The sequence below is a fragment of the Canis lupus genome, chromosome 1 (assembly GCF_048164855.1).
Source record: "Canis lupus baileyi chromosome 1, mCanLup2.hap1, whole genome shotgun sequence".
Lineage (NCBI taxonomy): Eukaryota > Metazoa > Chordata > Mammalia > Carnivora > Canidae > Canis > Canis lupus.
Genome location: NC_132838.1, coordinates 59,377,136 through 59,392,641, shown reverse-complemented (window position 1 = coordinate 59,392,641; position 15,506 = coordinate 59,377,136). Strand labels below are relative to the sequence as shown.

The 15,506-nt window shown below is 35.3% G+C and overlaps 1 protein-coding gene across 2 annotated transcripts in view; it reads left to right on the top strand.

The window, feature by feature from the left end:
* CEP85L (centrosomal protein 85 like) overlaps window positions 1-5,358 on the top strand; it is a 151,469-nt gene extending 146,111 nt beyond the window's left edge. For both annotated transcript variants that reach the window (XM_072831719.1, XM_072831725.1), the window contains exon 13: window positions 536-5,358. In XM_072831719.1, the coding sequence (XP_072687820.1) occupies window positions 536-699 (164 nt within the window). In that variant the 3' untranslated portion in view covers window positions 700-5,358. The remainder of the gene's footprint in view (window positions 1-535) is intronic.
* Window positions 5,359-15,506: the final 10,148 nt, after the last annotated feature.

Below are 15,506 nucleotides of genomic sequence, written 5' to 3'. Positions count from 1 at the left end.
CAGCTGATTCAGGGCCTCACTCTCACTCATTCAGCCATTGGACAACTAGCCATCAGCCCAATTCAATTACATAGGGTTGTAGCATTCCAACTCAGTATATATGTATACATATACACACACACGCACTTATCATATGTTTTGGAAATTTATGTTTTCATGCCAATAAACCCATTTTGCAGTCTATAAAAATTTAAGCTATCACTACTCAATACAGAAGTGTTTTCGTATTTTTATGAAGTTGGAATGAAGAGAGCTATTAGAGCATGCTTTTTCCTAACTTTTAAAATGTTGTCATCCTTTAAACATGTTGAACATGTGTGTTATTACTGTATGAATTTAATGCAATTTAATTAGCAAAAATTTAAAAGGACCAAGTAAATAAGATCTATTTAATATTGAATGATACATCATTTAAACCTGAACCTGACTGGTATTCAGCACACCACATTATATTTCTAATGATAATTAAGTCAAAAATCTTAAAATGCTTTTGTTCAAAAAAGTCTGAAATATTCTCCATATTTTATTTCCACAGCAATGAACTGTTCAGCTGAAGAGACTGAGAATGATTATAGCCCAGAAACACTCACTAAAAAATTGTCAGATGTATGCCAGTTACGGAGGGACATCGATGAATTAAGGACTACAATATCAGACCGCTATGCTCAGGACATGGGAGACAACTGCATTACCCAGTGATCAACTATTGGTCCCACAGCAATAATGACCCATTTGTTAAATGCTGCTGTGTTATAGTTCTTCATATTTCTTTTTAGGAGCCATAATGGAAAGTTGCAAGTGACATATCACTTACATATAGGATTTTTTTTTTCTGTGGATTTGTTTTACTGGGGGAGAGAGGAGATTTGATGAGGTTTCAAAGGGGCTTATTACCTAATCAGGCCAAAAAACCATATTACTATTTGAAAAATGTGATGAAGTGAGTAAGAAAAAAAAATCTGTCTTCTCAAACTACTGATTGTAGGACCAAGCTGTGAAGAGTGCCCTTCAGATAAAGGGGTAGAATTTCTTTTTATCTGTTTGTGTGTGTGTGTGTGCACGTTGGTGTGCATGTGTGTTTATTCACAAAATTATAAGGATCTCTAGGGTCAAAAGCAAAGCTTCTAAGAAAGGCACACACTGTTTATTCTTATATTTCTTTTTTTTTTTTCATGTAGAAGCTTGTGTTGTACTTTGGGGTTTTCAAGGGCTGGCTGAACAAGAGTTCCAACAGCAGGCAAGTGTTTGAATAGTAGTACAGCTGGCAAGACAATTTGTATTTTGAACAACCACTGCGCTGAGATGATGAGGTTGTGGGTGGGGTTGATTGTAGTACTGTAGATAGGTCAGCTATTTTTCCAGAGTGATTGTGGGTTGCCTTAGAGGTATGGAATTTTGACGTGATAATCTTTTTCATTAGCATTGCAATTTATGTATCACAAGGCAACTTAACATAATTTGAACTAATTTTAACGTATCCCTTACTATTTCCAATTTTTCACTTTCATGTATCAATGTATACAAAGCCATAAAAAAATAATGCTAACCTCCTGAGGCCATTGTTATAAAGAAGGATTAACAAAGTCACTCTGGAACAATAGTTTATTTATCCAATTCTCAAAACGTTTACATTTTAACAATTTTGTATGTTTTAAAGGTAAAAGTACTTTAAGAAAAAGCCAACCTGTATTCTTTATATCTGAATTATCACAAGCATAAAATCAAAACCAGGTGATATTTCAATTACATTTATTAGGTAAAATACATTAAAAACAGGGTTTTTCATATAATACAAAGTCGACCAGGTTAGTTCTTCTTCTGGAGTATAGGATATCATTATGAAATGCAACTGATTTTTAAGTAGACATACAATTATTTAAATTTCTAAATGAGTATTAGTTGGATTTTGGGAAAAACTATATATTTTATTGCCTTCAGAGCATTTATTACATTCTTTTGAATATACTTAGTTATGGCAATCATTGTTCTTTATAAACAGGTTTGTTTTCTTGATGCAACCATATTGGTCAAGACTAAATAAGAGGTAGGAATAAAGGGTGTGAGTTCAGCAGGATGTTGTTGTTTTGGGCAAGAGCAGATCACATGTCCAATTTTTTTTTTGCCAGGCTTATATACTGGTATAAAGGCTGCTCCTAGAAAAGATTTTTCTTAAATATTTTCAGCATTTAAAACATGTGGAATAAAAACTTCAAGGAAACTACCCAGGAAGGCATTCAGTTCAGAATTTGGCTTATACGCAGTGCTCAGTAAGTTATTTTATGGTTATGTTAAAACAGTCAGTTATAATACATTGTAAGGACATCGCACTTTCCTTTCATTCAGTGCCTGAGTCCTCCCTACTCTTACTTCTTAGGATCTGGGCTCTAAGTAATCAGTGCATTATAGTGATTCTGCATTCCAAGTACTTAACCTAATAAGGAAAAGTCACTGCAGTCAAATGCTCTACCACTGAGCTATACCCCCTAAAGTCACTGGTAAGAATGTGGCATTCTAATGTGTTCATTTGTTTTTTTAATATTGGTGGTTTGAAGACAATCAGGGAGTGGTAAATTTATACCAAAAATCCATTGCAAAGAATTCTGTCTTGTAAAAATGGGCCTTTACATTAAGTAGATAATAGCACCTGAAAGAGATAAGCCACAGTGCAGCACACTACATTTTTCCATTCTCTCTGAATAGAAACCCCAACCCCTATCCCTCAAGCTCCACAGTTTTGGATATAAAGGCACCCTAAGATGATAGTACTAATGCACATAAATAAGGACTCATTTGGGTCACTAGGTTCTTAACATCTTCTAGGTTTTCAGTATATGTTTTGGGGTTTTATGGTTACTGTTTTAAACAAACTTTTGGCTCTTTGCTTTGACTTACTGTAGATAAATTTTTGTTTTCTGGCTTAGGATAAAATATTTGATTTCTCAAAAAAGTTTTCTAAAACTTCCAGGATTTGACTTAATTCACATGTCTTGAGGTAAAAATGTTTTGACTTAGAAAATTGACAAACTACTACTGGTGTATTTAAGTTTCAAAAATGTGTGCCTCCCCGTAAATAAAAAAGGAAAATAAAAGGTGACAGTTTTAAGTATAACCCTGAGTTACAAAATAATCTCTTGGAGTCTGGAGTTTGTGAAGAGAACTAGATAATAAGTAGACAGTCTTGGAGGGAATATTTTTGGGGAAATTAAACTAGTAGTATTTTCATTTGTCAGCATTTAATTTTGATTTTATTTTTCAGAAAAACCCCCTCTTCCAAGATAACCTCTTGTGTTAGAATGTAATAATATTGATATCTCTTTGAAAACAAAGATTTTACTTTTAGGTCAAGTAAGATGGGCAAAATAGAAACAGTATATAGTGTCTTATCCTAGTTTGAACTAGGATGTTCTCAGAAGTTAATATTCTGATATATGTTTGAGATGAATATTTACCTAAAATTTGAAGTTAAATCTATTTGATAATTTCCTTAGATGTGAAAACTTTTTAATTATGCTTCTGTGAATTAAATGCTTGTCTCCTTAGAAAGTATTTCATGCAGTATTAACATTTATTTCTGGTCTTCTGGGTTTTGAAGTTGAGCTTATTCTGCCTCAGTCACACTAAAGCAGGGATATAAAGTAACAGTATCTCAATAAAAGACCCAGTTACCTGTGCAGATAAAATATAACTGAATCAGAGGCACGATAGTTGTCTTTTCTTTTGATGTCTGGAAAAGGATGACTTCAGTTAAACTGTTAGTAAATTTTCACTGGCCTCTAATTTTAAAAGCTTAAGTAGCGACTAGGTAAGTCATGCCTGGATTTCTTTTTAAGGAAGTGTGGCCCCTTTTCATATTTGAAATGGGATTCAGTATTTAATATTAATAATATTATTTTTTAGTGAAATTTATTTCGGTCATGACAGTTGACTAAACTGAATTAGACTTCTGTAGCTTATTAGAGACAATCTCAAGGGCTGCAAAGTTGCTAAAGTGGATATTGTACATTTCTGACTCACTAATGAGCTTATAAATTCATTTTATCATAGTTCAAGACATTACTAGAAATCTCTTAGAGGATATTTTTAAAGGAACTACTTTATTGAGAAAATATTCTTTCAATATCAGTAATAGTTCATTGAATAACTTAGCAGCCAAGAACTTGGACTGTATTTTTACATAGCATAGTTCAGCTCAGCTACACCTTTAGTTTGATTTATTGGCCTTCTCTTATGTAGATTTCTATCATTGTAGATATGTAATTACAGTAATAAGCAGTTCTGATAACCATGCTCACTCAGACTATCATTTGAAACTGCCAGTAGCTATAGCTCTCAGAGCCACTTAATTCATTTTGTTTCCATTTTTGACAATTTTCAGTGTTCACAAAACAAGAAAAATGATTTCCTATTTGGTATAAAGAGTATAATTTCCAACTTTACCCCAAGATGCCATGGTGGTATATTGCTGTGTGATAATAATATACATTTAATCATGAAGGGGGAAAGCTTTTGGATATTTAAATTCTTTTCTTATTTAAAAGAAGTACTGAGTATATTAATGTAGTTTGAAATCAATAAGTCATTAACAACACTATTGCAGCTGCATACAGAGAGAACCTTTTGTGCCTTTTTGCCTGCAGTAAGCATTCATTTCTGTTTTACATGAGTTATAAGAATGTTGATGATTATTGCACCTTGTTCTTCTGTAAATAGACTTGATTAAGGATTTTTTCTTAAGCAAGGAGCAGGTTTTCATTACTAGGTTAGATACCTTAGGAAACATGAGAGGAGGGTATCGGATAAATGTCTTTGGAGCCCAGCCTTTTCCCAGTATAGTGAGCAGGAAACTCCTTTGGAATATAGTTATTTGTGTGTATATGTGTGTACATATATGTATAAATATTTAAATACAGAAACAAAATTTGGCATCACATTGGTGTGATGACAAGAAGTAGTAAGGTGCTAGCTAGGTGGTTACATTAAAAGCACAGCAGAGTGTATAATCAGTCTCTATGACTGGTGATTTTTGTAAACTAGGTTCAATTTTTGAACCACCCAGAATACCTCATATGTAAATACAGAGTGGTCATGACTTAATTGAAATACAGTTATTGTAAAAAGAATGTGAAGCCACTGGTTGGCTTATGCCTTCTGATCTATCATTCTTGCCTCTTTTTTTGTAAAGGGGTTATTTTGTTTTTGTTTTTTAATAGGGTTTACAGCTAGAATTTTGAATGCCAAAGTTCTATTTATTAAATTAAAAAAAGTTTTCAATGTTAATGGCTAAGTATTTTTCCACTGGACTATTGTTTGTGATGTTGAAATTTGTATTTACAGAGAAATAAATTTTTTATAAAAAGATACCTGTCTCTGAGAGTGCCTAATGTTAATATAAGAATGTATTTGAAATTTCAGACTCCACTGAATTCCCAATGATAAGAATATGCTGACCTGGCTTTTAGGTAAAAGCTTACTATAAATACAAAAGAGAGCCTTTGACTAGAACATGGATACTTCTGCTTTTAGTCTATCTAAGAATTTCTTCTCAGTTACTGAAGAGCTTTTTCTCAGTCTTCCCTGAAGAGCACTGGGATTTTCTGATGACAAATGCCATAAATACAAAGCCATCCCTGCATTTATTTTAGCTAATAGTGCTATGTATCCCCTGTGTTTCAGTTTTTAAAATCCCTATTTAGACCAAGAGTTTTCTTTCAACTTTTCCAACAGGCAGCATTGGTTTTAGTTTTTCATATTGCTGGAAGGTTGAGTTGGCAAGTTAAATCTTTTTTATTTCCCCCCTTTTCATCAGAGGTTGAAATCTTGCTGAAACATAACACAAATATTGTTAAAAGGTTATTGCACAGGGGCCTTGACATCCCAACTTTAATGGTTTACTAGCCTTGGCCCAGAGGTGCCCTGTGGATGGCACCCTTGGTCCTTGTTCTAACTCATAGGGGCGATAGCCTCAATGTCTCTAGGAACATGGTTAATATTTGGATAAGCAGTATGTTTGCAGCCCAACTAACTTGGCATTGCTGTCAGTCTTTCGTGAGGCATCTGATTTAGTTAACAGGGGAAGGACCACTTTAGAAATCATGCATCACAAACCATTTAGGTTGTAAGCAAATGTCTTAAAAAAGTGAGTGGATAAAATCCTAGAATATTTTTTAAGGTGATTAGTAAGGAGATCTCTCCTTAGAATGAAAGATAGGATTATTTTTGATCCGGTTAAAATTTTTTGATGGGGGGAGTCAGCAAAGGGCTTTTGTTTGTGTTTAATCTCAGTGATTTTGCCAATAGTGTGAGCTGCTTTTTATGCCAACTTGCCCCAACCAAGCAGCCATTCTGTGTGGAAACACAGAGGACTCCGTTTAAAAGAGATGTGAGATACATTGTTAGTAACGGCACAAAATGGAGTGTGGATCCAGCAGGGCAAGCACTTAAAAATGATAGCACTCTAGCATCATGTCAGTTAAGACGGTCTCCATGATTTAAAGGAGTTCCAGTTTGATGACTGAAATTATGATAAAAGATTTCTAAAATATTTAAATAAAACTGTTTTGACAAAAATTTGATGTGATCACAAAAAGAAAAATCTCTTTAGCCAACCTACTATTACTTAAACACTGTCTTCTTTATCACTGCTGATTCCCTCATAATAGAAGGTTTAAACACACACCTACCTTGTAACCTGGAAGTTCTACTCTGGGTATTTGAGATAAATATAAACATATGCCTAAAAGGGGACTCGTAGATGAGTGTTCATATTTTATTCATAATAACCCCAAAACTGAGAAGAGTCCAGGGGTCTGTTAGTAATCACTGAGTTCTCGGTTCGAAACAGCTTTCTTTTACAATCCCTGGTTCTAACTGCTTGTGGCTTATATTCTGTATACTTTTTGGAAAGCAGAGTAAAATTTAATACACAACAAGGCAGTAGAGAGCTAGATCTGAAAAACAGACCACCTGTTCACCAGAGGCACTTTTGTTTCCCCTTTCTTCTGGGGAACTGTCCTGTCATGCTGCCGCGTGTGTTCCACGCGTCTCCACAATTTGTGGAAAGTACTTGGTTTCATCCTTCCTGAAACTAATTTTTTTCCCATTGTTTGTTGTTTGGGTGCTGGTCTCCCACCAGACTTGAGTTCTTCTAAGGCAGGCACCTTGACTTATTAAACTTTGTGTTTAATGAGCCAATGGGATAAGCCAACAGATGTACAAATACCTGTCGTTAGTCCCAGCAATGAAGAACTCCGTGTCTAAGGAGAAAACATGGTCTTTAAAGCATAGGTCATTCTAGGTGAGTGCAGAGCTATAAATGGAAGGGGGATAAAGTGATAATAAATCCTATTTAACCAAGTTCCATTATCCTCTGTATCTTGGATCTCTTGTCAATTGCCCCTGTGACTATACCCTTTCGGCCCTTCTCTGGGTTCAGGCCACAGGATTGGACACAGTTATTTTCCGGCCCCAGCACTCCTAGAGCACAGCAATCTCATCAGGCTTTAGATTAGCTGTGTAGGTTTTATAAGGGAAAATCCAAGGTCTGACTTTAAAAAGGAACAAAATATCAACTTAGAAAATAAATGCTATTGCATCTGACTTTAAGTTTGCACATATGTGCATAAGAATGCACATATGCACAAGTCTGGAGAATAATAATTTAAACAAATGGTGTATACAGCCAAAATCTCTTCTAAACAAGAAAGCAAGGTAATTTAATTTACATTTTATATTCCTACACTGATCATTTAAGTCATAAAATAAATGGCTAAACTTGTTTAATCGCCTGCAATGATTAAAAAATAATGCACAGATGTTCTATATATCATTATCATCATCAACATCATCATCATTGTTCTCACTAGCCAACATTTGAACACATGCCAGCCAAGTATAAGGACCTTGCATGAATTATCTATTTCTCTTTATAATATTCTATGAAGTAGGTGTTCTTACTATCCCCATGTGAGGCCAAAAGATTCAACCACAGAAAGGTTTAATATCTTTAACAAATTGGAACAGCTTGTAAGAGGCAGGGCCATAATAAGAACCAGGCCTCTTTAACGCCTAAACCTGCCTCTAACCTACACACTAGGCTTTTCCTGTTGTAGTTTAGTGCTCAAAATTAAACTCCTTCCCAAAGCTGCTTCCTAGTTGAGCTTCTACATAACTGTAAATTACACTTTCAATCCAAGAATCACTTCTGGTGATTCTTCCCTATATATCCATCTATATTAGTTTCCTATTCCTTCTGTAACAAATTTCCACAAACTTACTAGTGTACTGCAAGTCAATTTATTATCTTACAGTCCTGGAAGTCAGAACTCCAAAATTACTCTCACTGGACTAAAATTGAGGTGTTGACAGGGCTGTGTTCCTTTCTGGAAACTCTGTGGGAGAATCTGTTTCTTTGCTTTTTTTTTTTTTTTTTTTTTTTACTTCTAGCGGTTATTACATTTCTTGGTTTATGGCCCTATTCTCTCTTCAAAGCCAGCAATGTCAGGCCAGCCCCCTCTCATACTGCCATCTCTTGGGTTTTCTTCTGCTGCCCTCTACCCCTTTTAAGAAAGCCTAAGATTAGATTTGACCCTCCCAGAGAATCCAGGATAATGTTCTATTCTAGGGTCAAAGTTGATTAGCAATCTTAATTCTGTTTGTATCTTTAATTCCTCTTTGACATGTAATTTCATAGGTTCCAGGAAATATGATGTAGACATCGTTAGGAGGGCTATTACAATTATAATCTCTACACCATCTAAACAAATCAGTTGCCAAATCTTTAAGATTCCATTTTTCCATTCTTTCACATTTGTCTTGAGTACTGCATTTCTGTCAAGCTTGTTCTGTTTAGTTGAGACTTAAACTACAATAAAATAGATGTCAGATACTTGAGCTTTAAAAAAAACTAAATTGGAACCTCCAAAGTCTCCTTTTAAGCTATATCATTAATGACTCAGGTATTTGCTTAAGAAAACACATTTAAGACCCCTGGTTTAACTTCTCAAAAAAAAAGTATTGTCTTTTTGAAGAATTTCTGAATTTTTAGAGCATCAATATTTGTCAATATCTTATAAATATGCCACAATCTGGATTTTTCTTTCTCATGATTAGATTGAGGCCAAACATTTTTGGCAAAAATGCTACATGGGTGATGTGTATTTTTCACCACATTTGGAAATTCATGTTGTATCATTATTGGCGATGTTTAATTAGATCATGTGGTTGTGCTAAATAATCACCTTCAATTTTAACAGTCAAATGGAGGGAAGGTGACAAGGTTTTCATTCATATAAGGTAGGGAATTAGTGGGGCACCTGGCTTACTCAGTTGGTTAAGTGTCTGTTTCTTGATTTCTTTTTTTTTTTTTTTTTTTATGACAGTCACACACAGAGAGAGAGAGGCAGAGACATAGGCAGAGGGAGAAGCAGGCTCCATGCACTGGGAGCCCGACGTGGGATTCGATCCCGGGTCTCCAGGATCGTGCCCTGGGCCAAAGGCAGGCGCCAAACAACTGCGCCACCCAGGGATCCCTGTTTCTTGATTTCAATTCAGGTCATGATCTCGGGGTTATAGGATTAAGCCCCACCTTGGGCTCCACAGTCAGTGGGGACTCTGCTTGGGATTCTTCCTCTCTCTCTCCTTCTCCCTCTGCCCCTCCTCTCTCTCTGTCTTTCTCAAATAAATACATCTTAAAAAGAACTAGAACCAAGATCTTTACATAAAGCCCAAATCCCCCAAAGATCACATACTCAGTGAAAGAAGAGATGGAGGAAAATCTGACTTCTATTGAAAGGAAGTTAAAAGGAAATTCATTTTTAAGGACTCAGCTCCAGGCAAGGGGATAAAAATATGTCCCCTTGAAAATTTGCAACTATTGTCCTACATTCATATAGATTAAGATTTGGATTTGTGCTACATATATGGGCCAAGAAATCTCAAGGCCAGAATTTGGAAGAGTCTGGATTAATAGTTCCCTGGACTCCTGGACAAAACAAATCAAATCTTGGGGATCCCTGGGTGGTGCAGCAGTTTGGCGCCTGCCTTTGGCCCAGGGCACGATCCTGGAGACCTGGGATTGAATCCCATGTCGGGCTCCCGGTGCATGGAGCCTGCTTCTCCCTCTGCCTGTGTCTCTGCCTCTCTCTCTCTCTCTCTCTCTCTCTGTGTGACTATCATAAATAAATAAAAATTAAAAAAAAAGAAAAAAAAACAAATCAAATCTTGGGAAGCATTTTGAATCAGTCCCCACAGAATTCTCATGGATTCATCTCTCTGAACGCAAGCTCAAAATTCAAAATTTTAAAACCCGAGGAAAACAAATTCAGAACCAACAAATAAGAGTTAGAGCCTAAATGTTTCAGATAATGTAATTATTATGTGTTACAAATAGAAAATATTATATGATTAAGTTTATCTAAAGTGTTAGACCATGCAAAACTCATATATGAGATATGATCTGAAGAGGCACAAGGGAACTTCTGGCTTTCAGGGGATGCTCCATTTCTGGATCTGGATAATATTTACACAGATATGTTCACTTTGAAAATTCATCAGGTGTATCCTTATAATTTGTGTACTTTTCTATATGTATGTATAATTAAATAAAAGGTTAGCACTAAAAAAAGGAGCAAGGAACTTTGGGGAAAATCAAATAGAATTTTTAGAAAGGGAAAATAAAATTAAAAATGAAATGGAACAATTAAATGCATATTAGATACAGACAAAGAGAGAATTTGTAAATTGGAATATTGGTCAAGAAGAAATCATCCAGAAAAGGAGGTTGAAAAACAAGAAGGCTATAATAACATGATCTAATTAAAAATTTAATTGCAATTACGAAAGGAGAAGATTGAGATAATGGAGAATATGAAGTTTTTTTAAAGATTTAATGTATTTTAAAGAGAGAACATGAGCAGTGGGGGGTGGACAGTGAGGGAGAGGCAGAGGGAGAGTCTCAAGCAGACTTGTGCTAAGCACAGAGCCCAGTGTGGGGCTTGATCCCACAAATCTGGTATCATGACCTGAGCCAAAAATCAAGAGTCAGATGCTTAACCAACTGAGCCACCCAGGCACCCCAAAAATATGAACTATTTAAAGAACTCATATTTATTTACCTGGATGGTAGATTTTTCAGGATGGTGCATTACATTGACTTCTGTATACTGAGCCATCCTGGCCTCTCAGGAAGAAATCCTCCTTGGTCATGGGGTATAATCCTCCCCTTGCCCTCCCACCCCCACCTAGTAGTAGTAATAGTTTTGTAGTACAATTCTCCTAGGAGTGATTTTGCTTATATTGTCCCGGTATGTTTTTTTTTTTTTTTTTTAAGATTTTATTTATTTAGGGATGCCTAGGTGGCTCAGTGGTTGAGCATTTGCCTTTGGCTCAGGTCTTGATCCCAGGGTCCTGGGATCAAGTTAGGCATTGGGCTCCTTCTCCCTCTGCCTATATCTCTGCCTCTCTCTGTGTGTCTCTCATGAAAAAATAAATAAAATATTTACAATATATATATTTATTATATTTATATATTATAAAAATTATAAATATAAATAATAAATAAAATATAAATATAAATAAAAATAATTATAAAAATAAATATATTTATATATTATATATATATATATATTTTTTTTTTTTTGAGAGAGAGCAAGAGCAAGACAGATCACAGAGGGAGAGGATGAAGCAGACTCCACTGCTCAGTGGAGAGCCTGATAAGGGGCTCAATACCAGGACCCCCAGACCATGACCTGAGCCAAAGGCAGATGCTTAACTAACTAAGCCACCCAGGCCCCCTGTCCCTGTTTAGGTTTTATAGGCTCTTTGAATCTGTGAGTTGATGTATTTCTTTTTAGAAAGTTCTCAGTTTATTATTTCTTTTCATATTATTTCTGCCTCAGTTTCTCTCTTCTCTCAATTTTTGACTCTCAGTTATGTGTAACTTTTATCCTCTGTGTCTCATGCTCTTGACTACTCCTTTGTTTTTCTTTTTTCTGAAAGTTCTGGTGTATCTTTCTATTCAGTATTTCTGCTTTTAACTATTTTATCTGTGAAATCCATCCATTGATATACAATATCTGGTATTGTATTTTTCAGTTCTAGAATTTCCATTTGGTCCTTCCTTAGAATTTTTCATTTTTCTGCTATCATTCTCAATTTTGTCATTTATTTTTGGAGTGTATTAAGTATGACTATTTTAAAGCCCATTATTTGTATTTTCAGTTGGTTTATTTCTACTGTCTGTTATTTCTCTTTATTTTTATAAGCTTTTATTTCTTTATATGCTTGATCATTTTTTTACTGAGAGCTAAATATTTTATATAAAAAATAAAGACATAATTTGAGGCTCTTGATAATGTTAATATATTTACTTCAATAAGTTTTCCCCCCTTCTAATCAATCCTGTGAATCTGCTTTTTAATCACCTTCAAAATAGCAGCCCTGATCAGGTTCTTAAAAACCTTTAATTAGGGATCCCTGGGTGGCGCAGCAGTTTGGCGCCTGCCTTTGGCCCAGGGATCGAATCCCACATCGGGCTCCCGGTGCATGGAGCCTGCTTCTCCCTCTGCCTATGTCTCTGCCTCTCTCTCTCTCTGTGACTATCATAAAATAAAAAATAAATAAAAATTAAAAATAAAAAAAATTTTTAAAAAACCTTTAATTATTCTCCATTGTCTACTGAAGAAATTGTTAACGTGACATTCAATGTTCTTTTTTCCCCCTTATCCTCTATTTTTCAAGCTTTTCCTTCCTGTTAATCTGGTGTACATACATGGGTCAAAATAGACACTCAGCCCTGCTTAATAAATATCAAATGGTTTCCAGCCAACTTAATGCTTCTTTCTCCTTTAGAATGAATTTCCCATTTTCAAAATTCAATTCAGATAGAATTATGTCTAAGCACATCTTTCTTATCCCTTGTTTGCCTCACAGTGGCATACACCTAGTGCACAATCAATAAATATGTTTTTCTCTGGAAGTAAGAGTTGGATTCTAGAATATCTGCTTTGAATAATTTCTCTTTCTAAACATTTCAGCTGGAAAAGCAAAAATAAACTTTTTAATTGGAGAGTACTGTCAGTCTTTTATTTTTCCTACAGGTATTTGAATTATTAAAGTAATTGCTAAAATTAGTGAATTATTTGTATCATTAAGTTGGCTAGATGATAATAATTAAACAAAGGCTGTTATGAGATATGGTATCGAAAATTTTCTTTTAAAAATTTCTTCGATTTAAATTCAATGAGTTGACATATAGTGTATTATTAGTTCCAGAGGTAGAGGTCAGTGATTCATCATCAGTCTTATATAATACCCAGTGCTCATTACATCACATGCCCTCTTTAACGTCCATCATCCAGTTACCCCATCCACCCCCCAGCCCCCACTCCTCCAGCAACCCTCAGTTTGTTTCCTGTGATTAAGGGTCTCTTATGGTTTGTCTCACTCTCTGATTTTTGTCTTGTTTTATTTTCCCCTCCCTTCCCCTATTATCCTCTGCTTTGTTTTTTAAATTCCACGTACGAGTAAGATCATGTCATCATTGTCTTTCTCTGGTTGACTTATTTCACTTAGCTGATATTGACAAATTTCTTAAAATTTTTAAACTGTTGGTAACAATTGAATAATTTAAATCCACTAATTCCTATTTTAATTCAAGTAACAAGGTAGACTGTGTAACCAGTATCTAAAAATCCTAATATTTCAAACATTTAGACTCTTTATTAATTATGCTAATCTCAAATCTCTGGGTAATTTTATGAAAGAATCATCAAGAATACACATAGGTTAGTTAATTAAGAATCCAGAGGATGAAATATGGAAAGTCTACTTGAAAGGATACAGGTTTTAAAACTTTCAGAGATAGATTGAAATGTCCAGTTCCCTAATGTGTGTAAAGTAGAATAATTATCAATCCTTTCCATAAATACAACCTTTGTGCCATATTTAAATCTGTGATGAAAAATTGTATTTGTATCTTGAACAGTTGCCCTCAATAGTTAAGTCATGTTGGCAAGTGGCAGGTAGTGTATAAAACAATTAATAAAACGGTCAGGTACTCCTGGGGCAGAGCTAGAAAAAGTGCCTAGAATAAATATTGTTGTGAAGAATGAAGAGCGGTGTAATGTAAAGCTGACCATGAGGAGGACACCAAGGATTGTTGAATGCTCCAGTTGGGATAGAAAGTGTCTTTATCTGGGTTTCGAGTTCAGAATGAACGTGATATTACCTTTTATAAGCAAATGGCAAAGGAAGCAGTGAAATGTGTAAGGATTTAAGACTCAGTGCTAATATTTGCCCATTGGTGAGTCTGGGGCAGGAGTAGACAAAAAGAATGGTTCTGTAGAAAAAAATAATGAAACTAAATCTTTCCATAGTATTCAGCCAAAATATGATGGGAAGAATGCTTTTATTGAATATGATTATGATTATGATTGAAGCAATGTTGGGGAAATTGCTTGTGACAAAATATCTGCCAGTATTTCACAAGTAGTGATTCATACTTTTGTCTTAGACATTTTATTCACCAATTCTTTTTCATAGGTTTTATTTTTAGAGCACTTACAGGTTTACAGGAAAATAGCATAGAAAACATACCTACTCTCCCTCCACCTGTATGCAGTTTCCCCTATTATTAACGTCTTGCATTAGTATGGTACATTTCTTATAATTGATTAATATTGATACATTATTATTAACTGAAGCTCATAGTTTGCATTAGAGCTCATCTTTTTTTTTTTTTTTTTTTTTTTTTTTTATGATAGTCACAGAGAGAGAAAGAGAGAGAGGCAGAGACATAGGCAGAGGGAGAAGCAGGCTCCATGCACCGGGAGCCCGATGTGGGATTCGATCCCGGGTCTCGAGGATCGCGCCCTGGGCCAAAGGCAGGCGCCAAACCGCTGCGCCACCCAGGGATCCCTAGGGCTCATCTTTGAATGGCTTTGTGAGCTTTGACAAATATATGGGGTCATGTATCTACCACTGCAGTATTTTACAAAATAATTTGCCCTAAAAGTCCTCTGTGCTCTCCTTATTCTTCGCTTCCCCCAAACCCCTGGCAGCCACTGATTTTTTTTTCCTTATTGTCTTCAAGTATTGCCTTTCCCAAAATGTCACATATTTGGAATCATACTGCATGTAAACTTTTCAGATTTGGCTTCTGTTACTTAGCCGTACGCATGTATGATTCCTCCAAATCTTTTCATGGCTTGATAGCTTATTTCTTCCTATCATTGACTATTCCATCGTATGGATGTACCACATTTTATCCATTCACTTATTGAAGGACAATGGGTTGTAACCAGGTTTTAGCAATTATGAATAAAGCTGCTATAAACATTCATGTGCAGGTTTCTTATGTAGACAAGTTTTCAACCCTTTGGGATATGTACTTAGGAGCACCATTGTAGGATTATATGGTGAGACCATGTTTAGCGCTATAAAACACTGCCAAACTGTTTTCCAAAATAACTTACCATTTTGTACTCCTACGTACTGCTCTACATCCTTGT